The sequence below is a fragment of the Podarcis raffonei genome, chromosome 9 (genome assembly GCF_027172205.1).
Source record: "Podarcis raffonei isolate rPodRaf1 chromosome 9, rPodRaf1.pri, whole genome shotgun sequence".
NCBI classification, from domain to species: domain Eukaryota; kingdom Metazoa; phylum Chordata; class Lepidosauria; order Squamata; family Lacertidae; genus Podarcis; species Podarcis raffonei.
In genome coordinates this window covers 57,160,147-57,184,792 of record NC_070610.1, presented here as the reverse complement: position 1 = coordinate 57,184,792, position 24,646 = coordinate 57,160,147, and the positions used below count along the sequence as shown (strand labels likewise).

The 24,646-nt window shown below is 44.4% G+C and overlaps 1 protein-coding gene across 2 annotated transcripts; it reads left to right on the top strand.

Moving 5' to 3' along the window:
* The first annotated feature begins 7,383 nt into the window (after positions 1–7,383).
* On the top strand, positions 7,384–23,167 carry LOC128421279 (cytochrome P450 2U1). Of its 2 annotated transcripts, XM_053403858.1 has the most exons (6): positions 7,384–8,204; positions 14,244–14,879; positions 18,449–18,610; positions 19,689–19,856; positions 20,995–21,202; positions 21,558–23,167. In XM_053403858.1, exons 1-5 carry the CDS (start codon positions 7,760–7,762, stop codon positions 21,171–21,173), a joined length of 1,590 nt encoding a protein of 529 aa, XP_053259833.1. In that variant the 5' UTR covers positions 7,384–7,759; the 3' UTR covers positions 21,174–21,202; positions 21,558–23,167. The 2 variants fall into 2 exon arrangements, with proteins under 2 accessions (XP_053259833.1, XP_053259832.1); XM_053403857.1 differs by having other exon boundaries at positions 20,995–23,167.
* Positions 23,168–24,646: the final 1,479 nt, after the last annotated feature.

Here is a 24,646-nt window from a genome sequence, read left to right as displayed (position 1 = left end):
GCACAGCGAAGTAGATAATATACATCCCGAAGTAAAAACGAACCAACAAATGAGAAACAAACAAAAATCTTAGAATACATTCAAAATCATTATTGTGGTCACAGCCGATCCTCCTTTTGTTTCCTTCCAGTTTTATGGATTTTTATTGAATTAAATATTCTTTAAACAAGCCACAGCAGTAAAGTTGAAATTTCTTGGGCATGTCCCCCCCCCCCCCGGGTGGGGTTTGCATTTCTCTTGTGATGTCAGTGAAGTACCTCTGATAACATTTCTAAAATAGCAAGTTCTGTTTTAGGAGCTTATTTAAAGATTTTGGCCATAGTTGTATCTTGTAAAGAAAAGGTGGGCGGGGAGAGTGCTTTAGTATTATGACTGGCAACAGAAGTCTTGGATATGTTAAACCTAGATATATACCGGTAATCCAGTGTACGTAGCCTCTGTGTGTGGTGCCTGTTAGCCCCCTAATGGACACACATAGTGTTGCATTTCTGTTCAATGTCAATCAGTTTCAATGAGCATATTCTTGTGGCTGAATCTTTGAAGGTTTATTAATTCAAGTAAAAAAGGCACTGTATGCCCACATGTTTTGCATTAAATATAATTTCAGTTTCCTTTTTGTCTACAACACTGTTGTAGTGTGTGCTTCTTAGGTCTTTCTAGTTTGGCTCAAGAGGCAGAAGGGAATATATTATGACTAGATATGCAGTATTTTGTGGGTTTAAACCCAGCAGTTGTAAGTATAAGATAGTGGCATCTGGATGAGATTTTCAAACCCTTTACCTATGATCTGTCAAAACAGATCCTATGGGTTGGATCTAGTTGCACTGAAGTCAGTTGGACTCTAATCATCATGACTATTGGCACAAACTTAGCCATGTCTACTCAGAGGTAAATTCTACTGAATTCAGTAGGGCTTACTTCCAGGTAAGTGAAGTTAGGACTGTAGCCATACTCAAGTTGTTTATTCCAATGGCACCCAAGTTCAATTAACTTGGGCTGTAATCTGATATTCATACTTTCCTGAGAGTAATGCCCACTGAACTCAATGGGATTTACTTCTGAGTGGACATGTATAGAATTACACTGTTAGTCTGGATCCAGCTCATTGTATTTAATAAAAAAAATCCTCTAAACTTTTTGAGTGCTGATATAAACACTCTGAGCAGAATAAATATTTCAAAGCTTGGATTTTCATCATACTACAGAAGCAGATGTTGAACTCCCTGCAAAATCAAGATGGTGAGAGTTGCACTTGTAATCTAGCAGCAACTGGAGGTCACAATGTTGGCCACCCCTGCTCTAACATATCCTGCTTTTCCCCAGATAAAAGTTGACTGGGATTCGCTTTCTTTATGCTAAAGTAAGCAAAAAGGGCAGCTAAAATTTACTTTGGTAAATGTTGCTTGAGAAAAGTTAGTAAACCTTTCCCAGTATTTTTTTAAAGTTGCACTATCTGTATAGTACCGCAGAGAGGCGTACCTAGGAGTTGGCAAATTTGGCCCCCACCAAGGGCACAGGCCTGCCCCCCCTTCCGCAAAAATCACCCCAGGCTTATATGTTGCACCCTTTGCTCCCCACCTCCTTGCTCATCAGGCGCTTCTCCTTTTGCTCAGGGGAGAGAGACGCTGATGGAAAGGGTGCTCAAACCCTTCAGCCTCTTCCTTTTCCTCTCCATCTGTTGTTCCTGCTGACGCCTTCCCTTCCCTTTTATTACAGCAGCCCAGCAATCAGCAAAGGAGCTACAGCATCTTGTTTACGTTGGATACACACACTGTTTACTGGTATTGCGAATACACAAGACCCCTCCCATGCGTTGGGGTGGGTGCATGAGTGTTGGTTGGGAAAGGCTTGGGAATATCCTTTATCTTTCTTACTTTTCTCCTTTTCCTCCACACTTTAATGCGGACATTAAAGTGATGGAGAGATCAGACCTCCCCCTGCTGTCCCTTTTGGAAACAGCCTTTGCCATGAATGAACATAAGGGCAAATTTGCAAGATAAGCACTAGGGTATTTGTGTGTGTGCTTTTGGATTTAGAAGACAACATATATGTTTACACCAATGTGAATACATAAAAAGGGCATTGCTGCATACAATCAGCTACAAAAACAGAGTCCTGTTTATACTGAAAATAAAATACCTGAACTGAAGGAAGGAAGGAATGGTGAAGCTGACATACATTTTGAAGGAAAATGTAACCAATCCACTTGAAACTCTTTAATTGTAATAGTTTCTCAGCCAGCATTTTTGTTAAGGAAACTCATGGAGTGTTTTATTCCTTTATTGTAAATAGAGCCTCACACTGCAAGCCTTTACATGTCTACTCAAAAGTAAGCTCCACTGAATTCAATAGAGCTTACTCCTAGGAACTGGATAATTACCGTATTTTTCGCTCTATAAGACGCACCAGACCACAAGACGCACCTAGTTTTTGGAGGAGGAAAACAAGAAAACAAATATTCTGAATCTCAGAAGCCAGAACAGCAAGAGGGATCCCTGCGCAGTGAAAGCAGCAATCCCTCTTGCTGTTCTGGCTTCTGGGATAGCTGCGCAGCCTGCATTCGCTCCATAAGACGCACACACATTTCCCCTTACTTTTTAGGAGGGAAAAAGTGAGTCTTATAGAGCAAAAAATACGGTACTTTGCAGTCTTACACTGTGCCTGAGCATTCTCACAGTTTTGTTTCATTCATTCATTCATTCATAGCCCATCTTTTTCTCTAACAGGGACTGGAGGCTGCTTAATCTATCTAGTCTAGCATCCTGTTCTAACATCCCCTTGGCATTAAATCCACATCACGCACCTGATATACTTTATTACTTCCTCCAGTGCTTTTTTTCTGGGGGGACGCAGGGGTACACATACCCCTAAACATTTTGTGAATCTAAGTTTGGTCTCATTGAGGGGTCAGTATTTCAATATGAGTAGGAAAATGAGAGTACCCCTAAAAATTTTTTTAGGAAAAAAACCACTGCCTGCAGGTATCACCGGAATAGCTTGGGAAGCTTGAGTTAAAAAAAAAGAAGCCCAAAATACCAGGGTTGGTTACTGCCGTATTTAGGATTTGCTATTTTCTGCTAGTTATGGATTTCTCCCTTCTGATTCCTTGCTAAAACTGTAATAAATAAAGTGTGGGGATGAAGACATTTCTTTAGTTTTTCTTTTAGAACATGGAGCTCCAGTGCTAGTGCAACACACATTTACTTGTATGTGTATGATAGTCCTGTGCAAACTAATTTACACAAATGTATGTATAAGCCCTGTTAAACACAGATTTACTTCCAAGTAAACATGGGTAGGATTGGATTGCCTGCATTTCTTCAGGCCTGTACTCAACAGAGGTAAATCTGCAATCCATGCACATTTACTTTGGGGTAAACCAAAATTTTTGACAGGGACGTGGGTGGCGCTGTGGGTTAAAGCCTCAGCGCCTAGGACTTGCCGATCGAAAGGTCAGCAGTTCGAATCCCCGCGGCGGGGTGTGCTCCCGTCGTTCGGTCCCAGTGCCTGCCAACCTAGCAGTTCGAAAGCACCTTCGGGTGCAAGTAGATAAATAGGGACCACTTACCAGCGGGAAGGTAAACGGCGTTCCGTGTGCTGCGCTGGCTCGCCAGATGCAGCTTGTCATGCTGGCCACGTGACCCGGAAGTGTCTGCGGACAGCGCTGGCTCCCGGCCTATAGAGTGAGATGAGCGCACAACCCTAGAGTCTGGCAAGACTGGCCCGTACGGGCAGGGGTACCTTTACCTTTACCTTAAACCAAAATTTTAAAATCTCCTTATTCCACCTTTAACAGGTTAATAGAGATGGCTTTGTTTCTACTTACACATAAATAAATGAAAAGACTAGTTCCTTAGGTTGTGATCCTAATCACACAAGCAAGTAAGCCATATTGAACTCAATGGAACTTACTTAAACACTCACAGGATTGTAAATGTAGTTTCCCACCCCAGGCCAGTGGGGCTTTTTTTTTTTTTAAAAAAAGTTACTATTTCCTAACTTGAGACAACTCAGTCCAGATAAGTGTGTTTGTTTAGCTGATTCCATTTGTTTGCAAACAACACTCAAAACATCTGTGTGTGTTTTTAATCACTCAAATTGTGGCATTGTTTTCCTCCAGCAGTCATGAAGCTATAGGAGCTCTATCTCGCCCACCCCATAGCCCCAAAGCAAACCTGTTTCCATTTTAAAAAGTATCCTGCTATGAAAAACACTTAGGTCTGCTCATTCTGATTATCGGTAAATGACATTTAGAAAAGATGCCCTAGCAAAATACTAGTTGTGCAGGGAAAGGTGGTAAGCAGGGATATATCTGTGTGTTTGGAACTGCAAACTTGTAATAACACTTCAATACGATCATAAACTGCTCAGTAATGTTTCATTCACTAATGTTGAACCTTTACAAGCGCAAACATCCACTGTGAAAATCAATGGATGTGCTGCCCTTCTTAAAAGAGGAACATTGTCAGCAAATCATGACATAATATAAAGCACCATTACACTGAAGGTTAAAGACCTTCTCCTGCTGCAGTGAAACAATAGTGCAAGGGTAGTTAATGAGGTGCCCTCCAGATGTTTGGGGCTAGAGCTCCCCACAACCCCAGCCAATATGGCAGATTATCATGGTGTTGTAGTCCACAACATCTGTAGGCGGGGCAGCCCAACTTTTCATACCAAGTGGGCTGCAAGAGTACTTTGACATGAAACATGCAGGCCACACACTACCTTGTTACACTGAGGCCAAAATTTGATGCCCCCTCCAGTCCTCACACTGCTTTCCTAAAGCTGGCTGAGCTAGGTGCTGAGCTTTTGGAAGGAGGCGCGAGGCTCTGGCAGGGTCCCAAAGTCTAGCACCTCACCCAGCTTTGGAAAGGCAGCACAAGGGCTGGGAAGTACATCAAATGTTGCAGAGGACCGCAAAAAAGGCATGCTTGATCTGAAGGGCATTATGTTGGCTATCTCTGCAATAACCCTAGACACTTCCCTGAACATAGTCTGTTTCTACACTATACATATGTTTTAAACATATTTGAGTATTTCCACTCAATAAATCCTGTCCACTGTAGACCTATTACGAAGCTATCACTGCTAAGACACAGTTATCAGCATTTGCACAAAATCACAAATTCATGATCCTTGGGGGGAAAGCAGTACAATTTTAGCTAATTTAAATATGTGTGGTAGATGTGCCTTTTTGGTCTTGGTCCTATCCAGACAGTAGCTTTGTGACGTTCTACTTGTAATATAAAAAATGGATGTAGAGGATATATCCTAGAAAAAAAGAGAGATATCTCTTTCAACCAAGTCCTTCATTCACAATAGTTAGCAGCAGCAACTGATCAACATCTACCGATCAATTCTTGACAGTCCTGCAGTCTAAAAGAGCTTAGTACAGGCTGGCCTGACCCAGCTGGTCTGACCTGTGCAGTGTTAAATGCAGTCAAACTGCACAATCTCTTAATAAACTATGTGAGTGTGTGCAGATCTCAGAAGCAGCACAGTATAAACACTTCTGTGTGGTAGAGAAGGAGAGAGCTGCCAAGAGCTGGCAGGTGCTGGAACAAACCTGTAATACTACTTAAAGGCAGGGCTTTTTTCAGCCAGAACTAACCAAAACTCAGTTCCAGCACCTCTCAGGTGGGCACCACTGCCATGATAAGAGAACAATGATGATTTCAGGAACCTCTTTTTCTAGAAAAATAACACTACTTAAAGGCATATATTAGTGCTTTGCTACTACATTAAGAAATGGTGCCTTTTAAAATCTCATTCTAATAGCATTGTATGCCTGTGCTGTGATTGATAAGTGATACAATGAGAGATAAACATTATGGCAGGATTCTGATTTAGGTGACTGGCCTTATGCAAACATTTTTCTTTCATTCATGAATCTGTTTTCCATAGATTTTCACAGCCTTTGAAGTTATTTGTTCTGTAAATTGCAGACTTTATGTACACTTACCAGTATTAGCGGTGTGGTATGTTTTGTAATATTCTGAAAAACTTCACTGCAAAACAATGCTATAGGAATAAAGTGCCTATTGAAAAAATGGTTGAGAACTGCATTTTGAAATGTGTTTATTTAAAAAGTATAGTCTTCCTTGATCACCTATTATTCTCTGGTTCCTACTGTAGTGTGCTTTTTTATTATTAAAGTTAATTCTGCGCAAGAATCCTTGCTTTCTGTAACCTGCTACATAATGCAATACTTTATTTTGCATAATATGACCAGTGGCACATGGAAAGATGGAGGCAAGTACTTGCCTGAAGTCCTGGGTACTGAAAACACCACAATCTCCCCGCTATGTTCAGAGGAACACAAACCCTGGTTAAGTGCCAAGACCCCTGAAATTTCTTGCTACCGCTCAGCAGGGATTGGAGTGGCCCTGTAACAGTAGAAATGGGATGGATAGATTAGGCACAGCAAGACAGACTAAGGACCTGGTCAAGTTCACTGTGCATCTCAAAATTGTATCACTGTCTGACGCGGGGCGCAAAATGGTTAATTCTATCCTGGTTGCCTCCTTGGTTTCTAAGGCTGATGAAGAGTACATTGTCAACAGTTTTGGTGACTTGTATTGTTTATTGTCAAGGGCCTTTACAGTTCACATCACATAGTATAAACTATCACAAAATTAAGTGTAGAGCATCCTTATTATCAACAATGTGTTATTGTACATTATGGAGGGTGTGCTGGTTTGTATATGTTAAATGATAAGAGGAGGGAGCGGCCATGAGGTGGAGTTCAGAAGCAGGACAGGGCGTGGAAAGGAGTTGAAAGGGTGTTTGATAAACTTCAGTTCACTTGCTTTGGGTTTGAAACAGCTGATTTCAGGTACTACCTGTCAGAAATGGCTTGGTTTCTTTTGAGTAACAGTAATAGCTCTGTAACACACAGAGTGGCCCTCTATGCATTGGCTGCAAAAAATATCAGGATAACGCATTTAGATAAAATCCCTGTAAATTGTTGTGGTGACTGAGAGCTTTACTCTGAAATCAAGCTAGATTTAAGCTTGTTGATGTCTTTGGCACCTTCTCTCTCTTACGTCATTGATGTCGGCTTATATTATGAATGCATGTTCTGTATTAGTTTATTAGCCCTATCGCCACAAGTTTAGTTGGCTGAACAATAAACTTATGAACTAGAAACTACTGCAGATGGGTGCAATATGGCAGAATCAAGGGACGTGTCCTGAATCAACTAATAAAACTCCAATCCCACCCTGAGAGATATAAATACATAAAATAACAAGAACAAAACAATGCTTGCAGAATGCACCTGTCCTGCAATAAACATGGGTCTGGAAGATGTCCCCCTCCTTTTCCGCTTTCTCTTCGCCTTTGACCCCTTCGCTTTCTCCTCCCTTCCCTCCCTCCCTGAACTCTGCAGCAGGCCGCTGCAAGTCGCCAGCGTCACCCAGCTTTTTGCAGCAAGCTTTGCGCTGGGGTCTTGGGCAGAGAGAGAGAGAGAGAGATATAGATGGGTTGGGGTGGAGCGCAGCGGAGAGATAAAGCTGGACGGTCAAAGCCAGGGAAGCCCTTTCCCCGGTGACGCAGCGCCTCGGGGGAGTTCTGTCCGGAGCTGGGCGTTCTGATTGCGCCTCCTCTTCCCCGCGGGCGGCCAACCAGAGGCGGAGGAGGAGGCGCCGCCGCGAAGAGGATGTAGCGGGATCCGCGGAAGGGGACTCCAGGGGGCCGCAGAGCGCGCGCAAGGGAGGTTCGGCGTTGCGCACGGCTTCTGTCTGGCGAGCCCGCCCTGATGGAGGATCCCGTTAGCTCGGCGCTGCTGGCGGCCGCCGGGCTGCTGCTGGCGCTGTGGTGGCTGCTGGGCCGCCGCCGCCGGCTGCTGCAGGGGCTCCCGCCGGGTCCCAAGCCGTGGCCTTTGGTGGGCAACTTCGCCTTCGCCTTGGTGCGCAACCCGCTGGTGCGCAAGCGGCTTCTGAACATGGTCCGGCAGAAGCAGCTCCCCAAAGGCGAAGGCGGCGCCGGGAGGGAGCAGCAACCACAGCAGCAGAACCCCCCGCATCTGCTGCTCACCGCCCTGGCCAAGATCTACGGCAGCATCTTCAGCCTCTTCGTGGGCAGCCGGCCGCTCATCATACTCAGCGACTTCGAGGCCGTGCGGGACGCCCTTGTCAACCAGGCCGAGGTCTTCAGCGACCGGCCCAGCGTGCCCCTAGTGGCCCTCATCTCCAAGAGGAAAGGTAAGGCAAAGAGGGCGGCGTGGGGAAGGGGTCAGATCCGCAAAGGGGCAATTTGGCAGCCCTTCCCCAGGGTCGTGGGTTTGGGGCCCACGTCAGGCAAAAGAGGCCTGCATTGCAGGGGGTGGGGACCCTTCTAACTCCCCAATTCTCTGATTCTATGACTCCTGGCAGCTGCATACGTTGGCCCGTTAAGCGGAATGGCAGCAGCCAGGTGAATGTGGCACCTGTGGCTGGGGTATATAACTTGAATAATAATAAACACCAAGAAGGAAGTCCTATTAGGATTATTGAGTGGCAGGCCCAGCTGCAGGGCTCCCTTGGAGTGCCAGGCCCCGGGCATGAGAGTTGGGCGACATGCCGTGATGAAGGGGTCAAGGAGGGAGTGAAATACGTCTTTGATTGAGGGGCTTGATGAGAGTATTTCTTAGGATTAACAGAGTGCTTTGCATATATTGCCATAAGCCAGATGTTCTTGGGCTTCAACTCCCATCTCTCACTGCTGGGAGCTGTGTTCTATAACATCTGGAGGGCACCAGGTTGGCAAAGGCTACTTGAAGCAATGCAGCTAAGCTCCCTGAACATGGTGGGACGTATTTCCTAATATTTCCACTGTCCTGCAGTAATCCTTCCAACAGCCCTGTAAGGTAGGCTAACATTATTGTTGGACTGTGCTATGTGGTTTGCCTAAGACTCTGTTGCGAGGAAAACCAGCAGACTTTCAGGACTGGATTACCACAATGTGCTCTATGTTGTGCTTCTGTCACACTTGATCCAGCAGCTGCAGTTAGTGCAGGATGCGGCAGCTCAATTGCTGACAGGAGTGAGACCTTGTGAGCACATAGCACCTGCACTCAGAGATCTGCACTAGTTGCCAGTATATAAGAATGTTGGAATTGTGATAATTACTTTGCAGTTATTCAGGGGGCAGTAGAGTTCTAAAGTGGAAGAGACCGAGGAAGCGTCTGTGGATGTACATAAAATATTCAGCAAAATACAGAACCCTATAGATCTGATTTTACTCTGGCCATCTGTTGGCGATGCTCATATAAGTGGGAATTGCCAATTTCGCTGGCATCAATCCCTGTAGCACTGGGGTTGCTAACCTTTCTTGGGCCTGTGAACCCATTTGCAAACTGTCATGGGCATCCCCCACAAAAAACACACAGCCAAGCACGCACTGTACCCTATTCTGTTGGTAGTGAATCTTAGAATCCAAGAATGGCAGAGTTAGAAAGGGACCTCAAGGGTCCAACCCCTTGCAATACAGAAATCTCAGCATGCAGTTCCTCATCCAGTTTGAAACCTTATCGGATCCTGCTTAGCTTTGCAAATGTGCTAGCGGTTTTATTGCTGCAGCAATAAAGTTTAACAGGAGATAGCTGAGTACTTAACTTCTCAGATAGTTGGCAGTCCTTTAGTAAGAGTAAGATAAGTTACTTCATAGAGGCCTCTGGTGATGCTGCTGGCGGCATCTTTTCTGCATTAACACATGTAGTTGTTTCCAGCAATTCTTTGCCAGCGACACCTGTGTGTTGAAAGCTGCAGACTGTTGTAGCTGATCGCATATGCAGATTTTCTGTTGCCTTTCAGGTTTCCCATATAACCTGCTGCAAAGGGAAACCACTGGCACCTGTTGTTGAATACTGCAGTATAACATGACGGGGTGAGAGAGATACGTTTGTGAGTTCTATCCCTATTCAGGATTCTTCTTTCTAATAAAGGTCACTTTGCCATGTGATGCTGTGTTTGTTTTTGCAGCTTCCCTGTCAGTCTAAAATAGTTGGAGAAGAGCACCAGATAACTCTGCAATCTCCCAGTTCTGCCCAAACAATTCACTTGGACTTGTAAGAAGCGCTGCGGATAAATGTAGTTTCCAAATACACTAACAGGGATTATTGTACAGTCAGCAAACACACACATACACCCCCGCTGTGTAGTCAGGAGTTGTAATTTCGACAGTCTTTGGAAGTTCCCCGCCAAAGTTTCTAGCAGGATGAAAGTAGAGTTTGAAAATATTGAGGCAGTTCTTCAAATGGCCCAGATGAAGAGACAGTTTGCTCCTCGTCTGCATTCTGTTCCTTTATCCCTTGCTTGCCTTCTGTTGCCCATTTTCATAGTTTCTCTGCTAATTTTGCAAAACAATAAACAAACATAAACTTCCCCTAAAGTTCCAAATTAATATTGTGCAACTCTTTTGTATAATCAGACATGTCCGAATTTGGTTCTCCTGGGAAAAGAATAATAGTCTTCTGAAACATAGTCAATTCTTGGTTGTGCAAGTCCAAAAAAGAGCAGCTCTGCCTTATCAGGTAGCCCAACATTTAGCCTTTTAAGCACCATAGCAGCTTTCAGAGATTTGTACAAGGAGCAAAGGAATTTAGAGTAGCTCTCAGTAAAAGGTAAAGGTACCCCCGCCTGTACGGGCCAGTCTTGACAGACTCTAGGGTTGTGCGCTCATCTCACTCTAGAGGCCGGGAGCCAGCGCTGTCCGCAGACACTTCCGGGTCACGTGGCCAGCGTGACGAAGCTGCTCCGGCGAACCGGCACCAGAGCAGCACACGGAAACGCCGTTTACCTTTTCCGCTATACAGCGGTACCTATTTATCTACTTGCACTTAAGGGTGCTTTCGAACTGCTAGGTGGGCAGGAGCTGGGACCGAACGATGGGAGCTCACCCCGCCACGGGGATTCGAACCGCCGACCATGCGATCGGCAAGCCCTAGGCACTGAGGTTTTACCCACAGCGCCACCTGTGTCCCTAGTAGCTCTCAATAGCTACTTCAAAAAACGATGCTGCAAAGCTAACATGACTAGAAGCATTTGCCTTTTAACATGGGATCCATTCCTCTTGTCACCGAGACATTTATACTAAGGAAATTTTACACTTAGAGGTTTTTGAGCAGAGGTTGGATCATGGATGCTTTAGCTGAGATTCCTGAATTGTAGGGGGTTGGACTAGATGACCCTGGGAGCCCGCCTTCCGACTCTACAATTCTATGAAATTGCATAAAAGTACGTTGCTTTGAAGTAAGCAGAATGTGATTCCAGCATGTGTCTTAAGTTAAGGGCCTTATCTAATTAAAAGGCCCTCTTCTCCCATTGCCACCCTGCTCCCTACTGATTAGAGGGATGGTATCGGGAAGGGCTCTGAGGAAGGCAGGTTGATGTGGGAGGTGGTGTTCCTTCAAAAGTCCAGGTCTCAAGCTGTATACAGCTAGGGTTTGAGAGCCAGGGTGGTGTAGTGGTTAAGAGTGGTAGTCTCATAATCTGGTGAACCGGGTTCGCTTCCCCGCTCCTCCACATGCAGCTGCTGGGTGACCTTGGGCCAGTCACACTTCTCTGAAGTCTCTCAGCCCCACTCACCTCACAGAGTGTTTGTTGTGGGGGAGGAAGGGAAAGGAGATTGTGAGCCACTTTGAGACTCCTTAGGGTAGTGATAAAGCAGGATATCAAATCCAAACTCCTCCTCTTCTTCTTCTTTGCATATATTATATGCATATATTATGTTATATTTGCATATATTCTGTGCATATATTAGTGAAGATAACATACAGAAATGAATTATATTTTGTGTATATTAAGCAAAGTTGCATATAAACATAGGTATAACAGGATAAATTTGTGCTAAAATGCTGGTGGATTTTTTTAAAATAAAAAAATTGCAAACTGATGTGGAAATGTGGAGAACTGAAGACTGGAAAAATGAGAAACCAGGAGAAGCTGAAATTTGCAGATTCACCCATACCTAATCATAAGTGATACCTCTTCAGCAGCTTACTGATAAAGGGGTCGGTGTGGTGTAATGGGACCCCTTGTGGCATTTTCAGCTGGGGCAACCAAATTCATACCCTTGCTTGGTCTCAAAGCCAATTGAGCAAGTTGATATCTTGGCAACAGTGCAACTACAGTTTCATCACAAGTAGATGTGAAGATATGGTACCCTGATAAAGGTACCCCTGCCCGACAGGGCCAGTCGTGACCGACTCTAGGGTTGCGCGCTCATCTCGCTCAAGAGGCCGGGAGCCGGCGCTGTCCGAAGACACTTCCGGGTCACGTAGTCAGCGTGACGAAGCTGCATCTGGCAAGCCAGCACCAGCGCCGCACACGGAAACGCTGTTTACCTTCCTGCTATAAAGCGGTCCCTATTTATCTACTTGCAATTAGGGGTGCTTTCGAACTGCTAGGTTGGCAGGAGTTGGGCCCGAATGACAGGAGCTCACCCTGCTGCGGGGATTCGAACCGCTGACCTTACGATCAGCAAGTCCTAGGCACTGAGGTTTTACCCACAGCGCCACTGCGTCCCTATGGTACCCTGATAACTTGTTATCAAAACCGTGTGTAAATAATACTATTTTGCAAGTTTGGACTTGAACATTGGAGTCAGAGCTTGCCCAATCCACAGTCCTGAACCATTTCACTTTGTACCCTCAATGCATCCTTGAACCCTGATCCTGCTTCTTGCTTGCCTAGATGGAGGATGAATATGTTCCAGTGTACGTGTCTGAACCCACATGTGTGCCCAGCGTTCATGTGTATTCATGCACACACTACCGAGAGCTTTAGGGACTTTTGCTAGCGTTAAGGCGTGTGTTTGTCATGAATGTGTTTACCCTTCACTTTATGCCCACAAGAAGTTCTTGCATAAAATAAATAAAGATTTATTTTATGGTTTATTACATGAAATGAAAGGGACGGAATATATAAATGCTGCTTGAGACAGCAAAATTGCAACTTAAGCAGGCAGCAAATCCTACAGTACAATCACATCTGGATCTAAAGAGTGAAAGAATCTCAAAAGCATACTGAAAGTGAGTGTGGCAATTTTGCTGCAGAACCCATACTACTAGGCAAGGCAAGAAATACCAGTCCTGTAGTGAAGCATGGTGTCAGGCTGCTCCTTGAGAGCATAGAGTGAAAAGGGGTCCATGTTGGAGCTTTGAGAACTAACAGCCATTGAAAATCTAGGGCTTAAATACTATTTTCAGCCAATGTATTCTAATGGAGAAGGGAAGGGGGTCTTTGAGATGAGAAGTTTTTATAATTCCAATAACTCTGGTTGTTCTGTTGCCTCTTCCTATAATTTTCTATTTTCCATTTTGTATTTTTTTCTGCTTAATTGAATATAATCCTAGTGAGCAATGACTAAACTGGCTATCCTTGTTTGTTTCTTGTCTTACTGTTATCTTGTTATTGCCTAGGTGGAAACCATTCTTTAACCGGAGTTGTTGTTTAAATTTTGCTGGTAACTAGGTCCAATTATCATCATCAACAACAGCAACAACATGTGGTTACCTTTACACAAAGTATTAGAATCACATAATCATCGAGTTGGAAGGTACCCAGAGCATAATCTTGACCATCCTCCTGCTGCACATTGAGGAAAAGATTCCTGCATTGCAGAGGGTTGGACTAGATGGCCCTTGTGGTTTCATCCAACTCTGCAATTCTACGATGCTATGATTCAATGAACTTTTTCATAAACCACTCTGAGGTTTTGGGGTTGTTGTTTTTTACAATCAAGCAGTGTGTAAATATTATGAAATATGAAATAGGTAAAGATAAAGGACCCCTGGATGGTTAAGTCCAGTCAAAGGCGACTATGGACTTGCAGCGCACATCTCGCTTTCAGGCTGAGGGAGCCTGTGTTTGTCCACAGACAGCTTTCCGAGTCATGTGGTCAGCATGACTAAAATGGTTGTGGCACAACAAGACACCATGACAAGTGCCAGAGCGCATGGAAATGCCGTTTACTTTCCCTATTTATCTACTTGCACTGGCATGCTTTTGAACTGCTAGGTTGGGAGAAGCTGGGACAGAGCAACAGGAGCTCACCCTGTCCTGTGGATTCAAACCACCAACTTTCCAATCGGCAAGCCCAAGAGGCTGAGTAGTTTAGACCACAGCGCCACCCACGTCACATGAAATGAAAACAGGGGAGAACCCAGGATTTCCTGTAGTTCAAAGCTTCAAGGTATCTTACAAACAAAACCGAAAACTCTGCTCTCGATTCCAATGTTTTCCCCCTTTCTTTTCCTCCAGGTGTGGTTTTTGCCCCTTACGGTCCGGTGTGGAAGAAACAGAGGAAGTTCTCCCATTCAACCCTCCGTCACTTTGGATTAGGAAAGCACAGCTTGGAGCCTAAAATAATCGAAGAATTCAAGTATGTGAAAGCCGAGATCCTGAAGCACGGGGACGAGAAGTTCAACCCCTTCCCCATAATTGGCAACGCCGTGGCAAACATCATCTGCTCGATGGCGTTTAGCAGGCGATTTGACTATGACGACGCCGGCTTCAAGACCATGCTGAAGCTCATGTCTCGTGGTCTGGAGATAAGCCTGAACAGTCACATGATTCTGGTCAACATCTGCCCTTGGCTCTACTACCTCCCAATCTATCCTTTCCGAGTGCTTAGGCAGATTGAGCTGGATATCACAGCCTTCCTGAAGACCATTATTGCACAGCACCGGGAAACCCTCGATAGCCAGAATCCCCGAGACTTCATCGACATGTACCTCCTTCACGCAGATGAGGAAAGGAAGATAGACAGTGAGAGCAGCTTCACTGAAGACTACCTGTTTTTTATTATTGCGGACCTTTTCATCGCAGGCACAGACACCACATCCAATACCCTTCTCTGGAGTCTGCTTTACATGTCGCTTCACCCGCAGGAACAAAGTAAATGTCATCCTTTCTCCAGTGGCTGATTCTTAATTGGGTTTGCTCTTATTATGCAAGCTATCCATTTTGGGGGGGGGGTGTTTCCACAGCATTGTTCGGAAGAACTGGGTGTATAATATGGCCACAGCTGCACCCTTCTGATCAAATCTTGCATGGAAAACAATCACCCGCTGCCTCTAACAGGGAACACAGTACTTTGGTGCTGAAAGGCTATCCATGGGTACTAGTCAAAACGATGTCCCACTCCCTCTCTAGGCACACACACACACACCAACACACAGGGCTACCACCCCTGTTGCTCACTCTGCTTGCCAACCACACCTCCTCACCAACCCCTTTGATAACTCTCTTCCCTCACACCTGGGTGACCAACCCCCCCTTGCTTTAGACTTCACCCACGTCCCCTCACAGCTTGCCCCAATCCTCGCTCCCTTTTAAAGGAGGGTGGGAGGCGTTTCAGAGAGTGGTCCGGCAAACTCCTCTCTGAAGCGTCTGTCCCATTCTGTTATGTCTCGCTGCGACTGTGTTTAATATAGGGCACCTCCCCCCCTCCTTCAAACAGCTTGCCTTGGCCAGTGGCCACCTGTGCTGCTTGCTTGCCTGCCTGCCTGCCTGCTATTCTCTCATGCTACAGTGTAAAGACAGCTTTCCATTTTTATCTATCTATCTATTAGGCAGTATATACCTCTGAATTGTAGTAGCTGATGGAGGGAGCAGTTGTTCTCAGGTCTTCCTTTGGGGCTTGTTGCCATAGGCATCTGGTTGGCCATGCCAGGAGTTCAACCTACACTCGAGTAGGACCCCGGCAGAGACACATGCCCGACTGGCATGTTCTCTCCCTCCTGGTCGATTGTTCCAGAGCTTCGTAAGCTTTCTTCAGTCCGAACATCACAGCGACCGATGCCAACCAACACTGGCACATTTAGAGATCCGCAGAGTTTGTGTATCATGCGCGTGACAGACCTCAACAACTCAGCATTTTGACTAATCTACTTTATCTACATATAAACACACGCGGAGCACTGCAACATAGCTCCCTCTCTCTCCAGCATCAGACAGCAAAGAGAAAAAGAACAAAGGACAATAGTCCCACTTCATGGAACACAGTAACACTAACATCCTGTCTCCCTCACTTCCCACTCTGTGGAGTCAAAACATATACCGCCATGTGATAGACAAAAATCCCATGACTGCAATCATAGATCAAGAATTCTAACAGGCCATTGGGTGAATAGGGTCCCGAGCTAAAGAGGCTCTGGTTGGATCCAAGAGGGCTCTTATTATGTTCTTATAGGAACCCAAAACAGGGTCACTGAGGAAAAAGCAGATAGCTATGGGCATGCTTTTGTGAATCCTGAGGTATGCAAAGAGACAAAAAGCAAACTTCAAAATGACAGCTCCCCCACCCACTGACGCCTAAAGTTCAATGAGTACTGGACATAGAATCATTGAACTGCAGAGTTGGAAGCGACCCCAGTGGTCCTTTAGTTCAACCCATGCAATGCAGGAGTTTCAGCCAAAGCATCCATGACAGATGGCCATCCAAACTTGGCTTAAAATCCTCCAAGGAAGGGGAGTCCACCACCTTCCGAGGGAGACTGTTCAGCTCTTCCCACCAGAAAGTTCTTCCTAACCTTTAGTTGGAATTTCCTTTCTTGTAACTTGAATCCATTGGTTTGGGTTATACCCTCTAGAGCAGGAGAAAACAAGCTTGCTCCATCCTCCATGTGACAGATATTTGAAGATGGCCATCGTATCTCCTCTCAGTCTCTTCTTTCCCAGGCTAAACATTCCCAACTCCCTCAACCATTCTCTAACCACTCTCTAACCCACTCCCCAATTCTGTAAAAAAAAACTGGACAGTTTCAAGTAGATGGCTGCAGATGGGGTTCATTTTAATAAGTTATTATACAGTGGTGCCTTGCAAGACGAAATGAATTCGTGCTGCAAGTTTTTTCGTCTTGCAAATTTTTCATCTTGCGAAGCACGGTCAAGTCGCAACTGCACCTCTTCAAGCAGTTTTAAGAAAAAGGAAACAAACTTGCAAGACGTTTTTGTCTTGCGAAGCAAGCCCATAGGGAAATTCGTCTTGCGAAGCAACTCAAAAAACGAAATGTTTTTAATATATTCCAGCTTTTATTCATTCTCTTTCCACCCCATAGCCATTTCGATTTCTAAATCACATAGCTGTGATGAGCAGCTAAAATCAGTCAATTTTACTGCTTGGCGTACATTTAATGCTTTCTGTTTCCCAAAAGTTGATTCTCTTAGTTTCTTCCAGAAAACAGACAGCTGCGTTTTGAGTGTTTGTTAGATGCGTAGTGGCATGAATGTCAAAAGATGATGGTGTGATGGCAGTCTGTGGTACACAAAGCTCTCTGAAAGGTGTTAACATGACCTTCACTGTAAAGACCTTTTCTAATCTTATCTAATTCACATAGAGTTCCATCTACCATATTTTTCGCTCTATAAGACGCACCAGAACATAAGACGCACCTAGTTTTTGGAGGAGGAAAACAAGAAAAAAAATATTCTGGATCTCAGAAGCCAGAACAGCAAGAGGGATCACTGCACAGTGAAAGCAGCAATCCCTCTTGCTGTTCTGGCTTCTGTGATAGCTGCACAGCCTGCATTCGCTCCATAAGACGCACACACATTTCCCCTTACTTTTTAGGAGGGAAAAAGTGAGTCTTATAGAGCAAAAAATACGGTATTTACCGTGGCTAAAGTCGCTTCCAGACAATCTGTTTATTGAGCATCCATCCTGCTTAGTGTGGGCAAAGTTTGGGGGGATGTTAGGTGACATTGGCTACTTATTGAACATTTGTTCTGCTCTGTGTACAGAATAGCTGACCTCATGTCAAGCAATTTCCATCCCATACTTTCCAGTGCATTTCCCCATCACTTTCCTTATTGAAAAAGCCTGATTGTATGTGTGCAAGAGCCCAGCAAACTTTTACTGCACAACCTGAATTTGCTAGTATTATATGATTAAATCCCACCTGAAAATAGCAAAAATCTGGAAGTGCCCTTAAGTCAAGTATGTTTAGGATCACAGCAGTAATACTTCTGATTGTAGACACTGGAGGGCAGTGTTTGACATGCAATTAGTATTTAATTTGTTAAAAGAGAGAGGTCTGAGTGTAATCTCTCTCTTCTTTTTGCAGCCTTGCTTGCTAATCCCAGAAGTGCATGATGCCATCATAGAAACCTAATGTAAAGTAAATAAATTGCATAAAGCCCATTTAGCTAGGATTGCCTAATTTGAAGAGCAAAAAGAAGGCGACTCTCATTTTAAATACCCCTACTATAAGTAGGCTATAGAAGCTGTGATATATTGCTGAGAGGGGCAGGAGAAGAGAAGAGGAAAGCCTTCATCCACCAGCTATGTCTATGTCTCATCCAGAAAGTATAGCCAGAGACATTTTGGCAAATTTAACAAAATCCACCTGGACAGAAATTTTACCCCTGAAAAAGAGGATGTGTCCTGGAAAAGAGGACACATGGCAACCCTAATTTAGCCATTTAGTCCCAGTGCTCATCTTACTGTCTCTTGTTTTGCACAGAAAAGGTCCAGGAAGAAATTGAGTTGGTCATTGGGCGCAATAGGCCTCCTACCCTTGCGGACAAGGCACGTATGCCCTTCACAGAAGCAACCATCATGGAAGTTCAAAGGATGACGGTGGTTGTACCTCTTTCAATTCCTCGAATGGCCTCAGAAACTACAGGTAAGCGTTTTTGATAGGCTGCTGCTCTCACATTTTGGTACGAGTTCATTTAGCCAAAAGCTGATTTTCACATTGGAGAGAAACAAGGAAGGCTGAAATTTGAACAAGCTTTCTTTATACTAGGTCTATCCTGTTAGGTCTTTTGGTCTATCCTAGACTGGCAGCAGCTTTCCAGGGTTGCCAGGGACAGGAGAGTCTGGAGTTTTACAGGCAAATTGCCCATTATCACATATTTATCTGCTTTATAGAGCAATACCAGAGCTGAAGTGAGAATGGACTGTGGTCAGGCGTAAGAGAGCCAATGTGGTGTAGTGGTTAAGAGCGGTAGACTCGTAATCTGGTGAATCAGGTTCGCATCTCCGCTCCTCCACATGCAGCTGCTGGGTGACCTTGGGCCAGTCACACTTCTTTGAAGTCTCTCAGCCCCACTCACCTCACAGAGTGTTTGTTGTGGGGGAGGAAGGGAAAGGAGATTGTGAGCCACTTTGAGACTCCTTAGGGTAGTGATAAAGCAGGATATCAAATCCAAACTCTTCTTAAGTGCTTGAACTGTTGTGCACCTCCAGGCATTGCACATGTAGTAGATACTTCATTAATGAGCTGCTTTTGCAACTAGACAAGTCACCCAGGGCTGATTTTCAGCTGCTGTAAACTGCAGCTTGGACTTTGCAGTGTTGCTTCACGGAGTGTGCTCCTCCTTTAGGTCAGATGGTATCTGTTAGCAGCTGATAAACTTAAAGCAAGCAACCCCTGTGTTTACAAAGTGCTCTGATAACAAAGGGTCTGTGTTTTTGGTAAGCTTTTCGTTTTCTGTGCCCTTGGTGAGGGTTTTATTTGCCCCTTCCCGCTCCTAGAGAAGTCCACAATACCATTTTAATGGCACGTAGAAATACACAAGCGTGCATTCTCTCAGTCACGAAGCAACACTTTCCCACAAACCAACCCAACCCAAACACAAGCATTTTATGTTCCTTTGATTAATATGTTTATGTGTAAAATCTCTCCAGAAGGGTAATGCCATTTATTAATTTGTGTACCTCTCTGGTTGTGTATATGTTGTTGTTGTTGTTGTTTGAAGTGCTCCAGGGCTACACTATTCCAAAGGGCAGTATAATCATTCCAAACTTGTGGTCCGTGCACCGAGATCCCAACATATGGGAGAATCCGGATGATTTCCACCCAGCAAGGTTTCTGGATGAAAATGGCCAGCTCATCAAAAAAGAAACATTTATTCCTTTTGGAATTGGTAATTCAACTCTGTTTGGTGTGTGTAGGGAGGGATGGGGGTGCAGATTGTGGGGACACCATCTCTTGATAGTAAAGGTAAAGGGACCCCTGAACATTAGGTCCAGTTGTGACCGACTCTGGGGTTGCGGTGCTCATCTTGCTTTATTGGCCAGCGTACAGCTTCCAGGTCATGTGGTCAACATGACTAAGCTGCTTCTGGCGAACCAGAGCAGCACACGGAAACGCCATTTACCTTCCCGCCATTTACTTATTTATCTACTTGCACTTTTGACGTGCTTTCGAACTGCTAGGTTGGCAGGAGCAGGGACCGAGCAACAGGAGCTCACCCCGCCACGGGGTTTCGAACCGCAGTAGGACATCTTTAAAGCAGTGTACATTAAGTATTGTATGTTCATCATTTATGAAGGCCAGGAAAATGCTTGCTGTTCTCTCTCCTATTTATTTTTACTTTATTTTATTAGGGTTTATATACTGCCCTTCATCATAAGATCTCAGAGCCGCTCACAGTCTATTATAGTCCATTACAGGGGAGGACAGTCTTCAGGCTTTGTTTTACTAAAACTCCAAGGTTTAAAGTGGTTCAAAAGTTAAAGAACAGGATTTACCTCTGAGCACATTCTAATGCTAGGAATTTGCTTTCAGTACCAGAACTGAACGGAGCTCATAGTCATTCCACACAATAGTCTGCTCCTCCTGCTGCTTTCTTCATTTCAGCAGCCTAATTTAGTTGGGAAGTTATTTTTTGTTGCAGTTGTTGCTATTGTTGTAAACCCTTCCCAGTCAAATCACCCAGAGTTCAACAGGGAGATTCTAAGCTACCTTCTGCCCATCTCTGGTCTATTAAGTTATATTTAGCTGTCTTATATGGGACAGGATCCAGCAAAACCAGTTTAGTCTGATAGTGAATAAAGAGGATTATTTTATACCATTTTCTTTTCTTTGTGCTTAATAAATTTGGAACTGCCTTAATGGATTTATAAAAGCCTGGTTATCATAGCGTACATCCTGGACCTCGTAGCATTTCTTTCTTTCCTTTTTTAAAAATGGATTCCCACAGAGATTATTAATATTTATTTAAACTGCGAAGTTTCCCCCCCCCCTTTCATCTCTCTCACCCACTTTGCTTTCCTTTTCAGGAAAACGTGTGTGCATGGGAGAACAACTTGCCAAGATGGAGCTGTTCTTGATGTTTGTGAGCCTCCTGCAAAATTTCACATTTCAATTTCCCGAAGACATGGAGAAGCCATCGATGGCAGGAAGATTTGGCCTGACTTTAGCTCCACTTCCATTCAACATCATTGCCTTAAAGAGATGAAGGAACCTCAGACAAGAACACTGCATGAAGTTTGTATTACTCTTACGAAAATTCAGGGCTATATATGAAATGCACTTCAGTAACAAAATCGCCAACCCTGAGCAGGGATGGGAAACCTGCAGCCCACAGGGTACTCACAGGCTCATAAAGCACTTTCCCCTTAGCCTGTGGGCTCTTCCATTAAATGTGTTGAAACTTTTTGAATGCGGAAAAGGAATAAAAGCTTCTAGTCTTCGAAGTTGCCGGATGACAAGTGACAACTGGTGCAGAGACTGTTAATGTCAGGCATTGAGTGGCTTTTTACATTAGCTTAGAAATGAAGGAGGAAAAACATAAAAATTCAGTTTTACATACCACAACAGTGGGTATCTCTCTCTTATACAGGAGTCGTGACATCCTTTAAAATGGACACATTGAAGGTACAGAGAGATGTATAATAAAAATAGGATTTGCTGTGGTTTTTGCTCCTGTGGGGTGAGTCTGACTTCTATCCGCCTTCACTGTGAAAAGAGCAGCCTTACACACCCCTGATTCAAGTCTTCAGGGTTGCCCTTCCCTCATGTTTCAGACTGATTGACTGCTTTTCTTTCTTTTAACTTTCAAAGCATTGAGTGTGCATTTGTTCCATTAAATGTGCATTTCGTCCCCTTTAATACTAAAAACATAGAAGCATTTCTGAAGTGTTGAAAACTCTAGCGGAGGTGGGTTAGTGATGTCACCATTCCAGACAATCAGTGCTGTGCACAGCTGGTTTCTAAAAACAACAAGAAGAGCCTGCTGGCCCATCTAGTCCAGCACCCTGTTCTCACAGGGGTCAACTAGGTGTCTGTGGTAAACCAGCAAGCAGGATTTCAGCAGAAGAAATCTCACCTCTCCTGTGGTTTCCAGCAACTGGTATTCAGAAGCATTGCTGCCTTCAACCATACAGAATCTCTTTCCTCTTCGTCCAAGGAGGGAGAAGATCACTTCCACAGGAGGCTCACAGCTCAAATTATATATACACCTGTAGGTACACGAGGTTTGTCTCTTGGTACCTCTGTTTATTCCTGCTAATGGGGATATGAAGGCACAAACGGTAATGCATGGATCCACACACAACAGGAACATTTTGTGTGTGTGGTTAGCATGAATTTAGGCAATTGCATCCCTTCACTGTGCTATCTGTGTGCATCTGAAATACGGTAATTTTAAATAAGGGCCATCTAGGAAGATGGCTGGCACATAACAGTTCCCCCAGACACATGCATGTATGATAATAATACATGCATATCCTGGGAGGTAAAGCCATACTGCCAAAGCCTTGGGCTGGCCTTTTTGGCAGAGGATAAGCTGCTTTGATATAATCATGGAGTTCATTTCCAATTCATTTCCAGGAAGTAGTGACTTGAGACAAACGGGATAGGAGCTTATGAATCAACACTGTGCAGGTATGAGCTACAGAAAGCCTGCAGTGCAGAGAAACCTTTAGGAAAGGGGACTCGGACTCCTTGGGCCATTCTTAGTTAACTGGAAACTTCAATGGAAAAACTAAAATTGCACTGCTAATTTTCAGCTGACTACTGTTAAACAGCCAGAGTGTGGCGGGGGCGACATGGCTGGCAATGCAACTGATTCTTTGTATGGCATGTAAGCCCTCTTGTAATAAGGCAGCCTTTTTAATGAAGCACTTTATAATTTTGTCAGGATCCAAAGATCTGTATTTCTATATTTTAGTAGTTGTTAAGAGCCTCATGAATGATAATATATATTACATGGATTGCCTATATCTTGCTGATGTTTACCTTGCCTGCTTTATTTCTTCCCTTTCCCCCATGAAAAACAAAACGAATGCCTTGTTTAGAATTTTAGTATGGAATATATAATTGCTGTTAGAAACTAGCATTTGAGATCATTGCTGACTATTTTTAAAAGGTGCCTATCTTTCTAAATACAGCCTGAGATCTGTTTCTCAGTATGAATCTTTGTCTAAATAAACCTTTTTATTTTAAAAGCAATACTGTCTGGAAGCCGATTTTGCTTTTTAAACAGATACTTTGAGCATCTATTGTTAGCTGGTTTCTAATTGGTCCCTCAAATAGATATTTCGAGTGAGTACTGTAAATGTATGTAGCCAAAACAATACCATCACTGCACATAAGGGGAGTTATCAGAAGGCTTAGAGAAACCCTGAAACTTTCAGATATACAAAAAATAGAGGGAGGACACTGTTTTTGAAACTGGTGAGGAATGAATATGCTTTTTTGCAGGAGGACTGGAATGGCGATGTGGAAAGGAGGACATGCTAGGGATCTCTTAACAAAAAGTCCTGTTCCAATGATTCTTTCTAGGAAACCACAAACAAACTGGTTTACAAACTGCTGCAAAACAGATATGCCTTCAAATTATTTCTCAATCAACCATATAATTTTAAATATATGCTAACGAGCTGCTGAGCTGGATCAGCTGTTGCTGTAGTGACTGGCTGGAAAAGTTGCACCCTAGCATAGGAACACAGGAAGTTGTCTTGTACCAACTTCTGCTCCATCTAGCTCAGTATTGTCTACACTGGTGGGCAGCAGCTCTCCAGAGGGTCTCCCCCGACTCTTCTAGGAGATCCTGGGGACTGAAACTGGGACCTTATGCACTCAAAACAGATGCTCTACCACTGAGCTGTGACTCCGTAATTTAGGGTACCTCACATGACAGTAAGTCCCAAATGTCATAGCACACTTATTTAGCAGCTGGGATCTTGGGGTGAATGGCAGGTAATAAATTGTAATAATAATAATAGACAAGTGGATCATCTGGCAGTGTTTAATGTAAGTGGGCACACACACACACACACACAGACAATGTGTGCCGGGAATAATAATAATACAGTGGTACCTTGGGTTAAAAGGGACGCGGGTGGCGCTGTGGGTAAAACCTCAGCGCCTAGGACTTGCCGATCGTATGGTCGGCAGTTTGAATCCCCGCGGCGGGGTGCGCTCCCGCTGCTCGGTCCCAGCGCCTGCCAACCTAGCAGTTCGAAAGCACCCCTGGGTGCAAGTAGATAAATAGGGACCGCTTATTAGCGGGAAGGTAAATGGCTTTTCCGTGTGCTGCGCTGGCTCGCCAGATGCAGCTTTGTCACGCTGGCCATGTGACCCGGAAGTGTCTTCGGACAGCGTTGGCCCCCGGCCTCTTAAGCGAGAGGACTGGCCCGTACGGGCAGGGGTACCTTTACCTTTACTTACCTTGGGTTAAGTACTTAATTCGTTCCGGAGGTCTGTTCTTAACCTGAAACTGTTCTTAACCTGAAGCACCACTTTAGCTAATGGGGCCTCCCGCTGCTGCTGCGCCTCCAGAGCATGATTTCTGTTCTCATCCTGAAGCAAAGTTCTTAACCCGAGGTACTATTTCTGGGTTAGCGGAGTCTGTAAGCTGAAGCATATGTAACCTGAAGCGTATGTAACCCGAGGTACCACTGTAATGTGTGCTGCCCTGTTTTCAAG

Bases quoted from the DNA above. Each gene is read 5' to 3' on its own strand.
- LOC128421279 (XM_053403858.1), top strand. From the start codon at position 7,760: ATGGAGGATCCCGTTAGCTCGGCGCTGCTGGCGGCCGCCGGGCTGCTG. The intron at 8,205-14,243 runs GTAAGGCAAAGA...CTTTTCCTCCAG, and splicing joins CCTCATCTCCAAGAGGAAAG to GTGTGGTTTTTGCCCCTTAC. The intron at 19,857-20,994 runs GTAATTCAACTC...TTTCCTTTTCAG, and splicing joins ATTTATTCCTTTTGGAATTG to GAAAACGTGTGTGCATGGGA.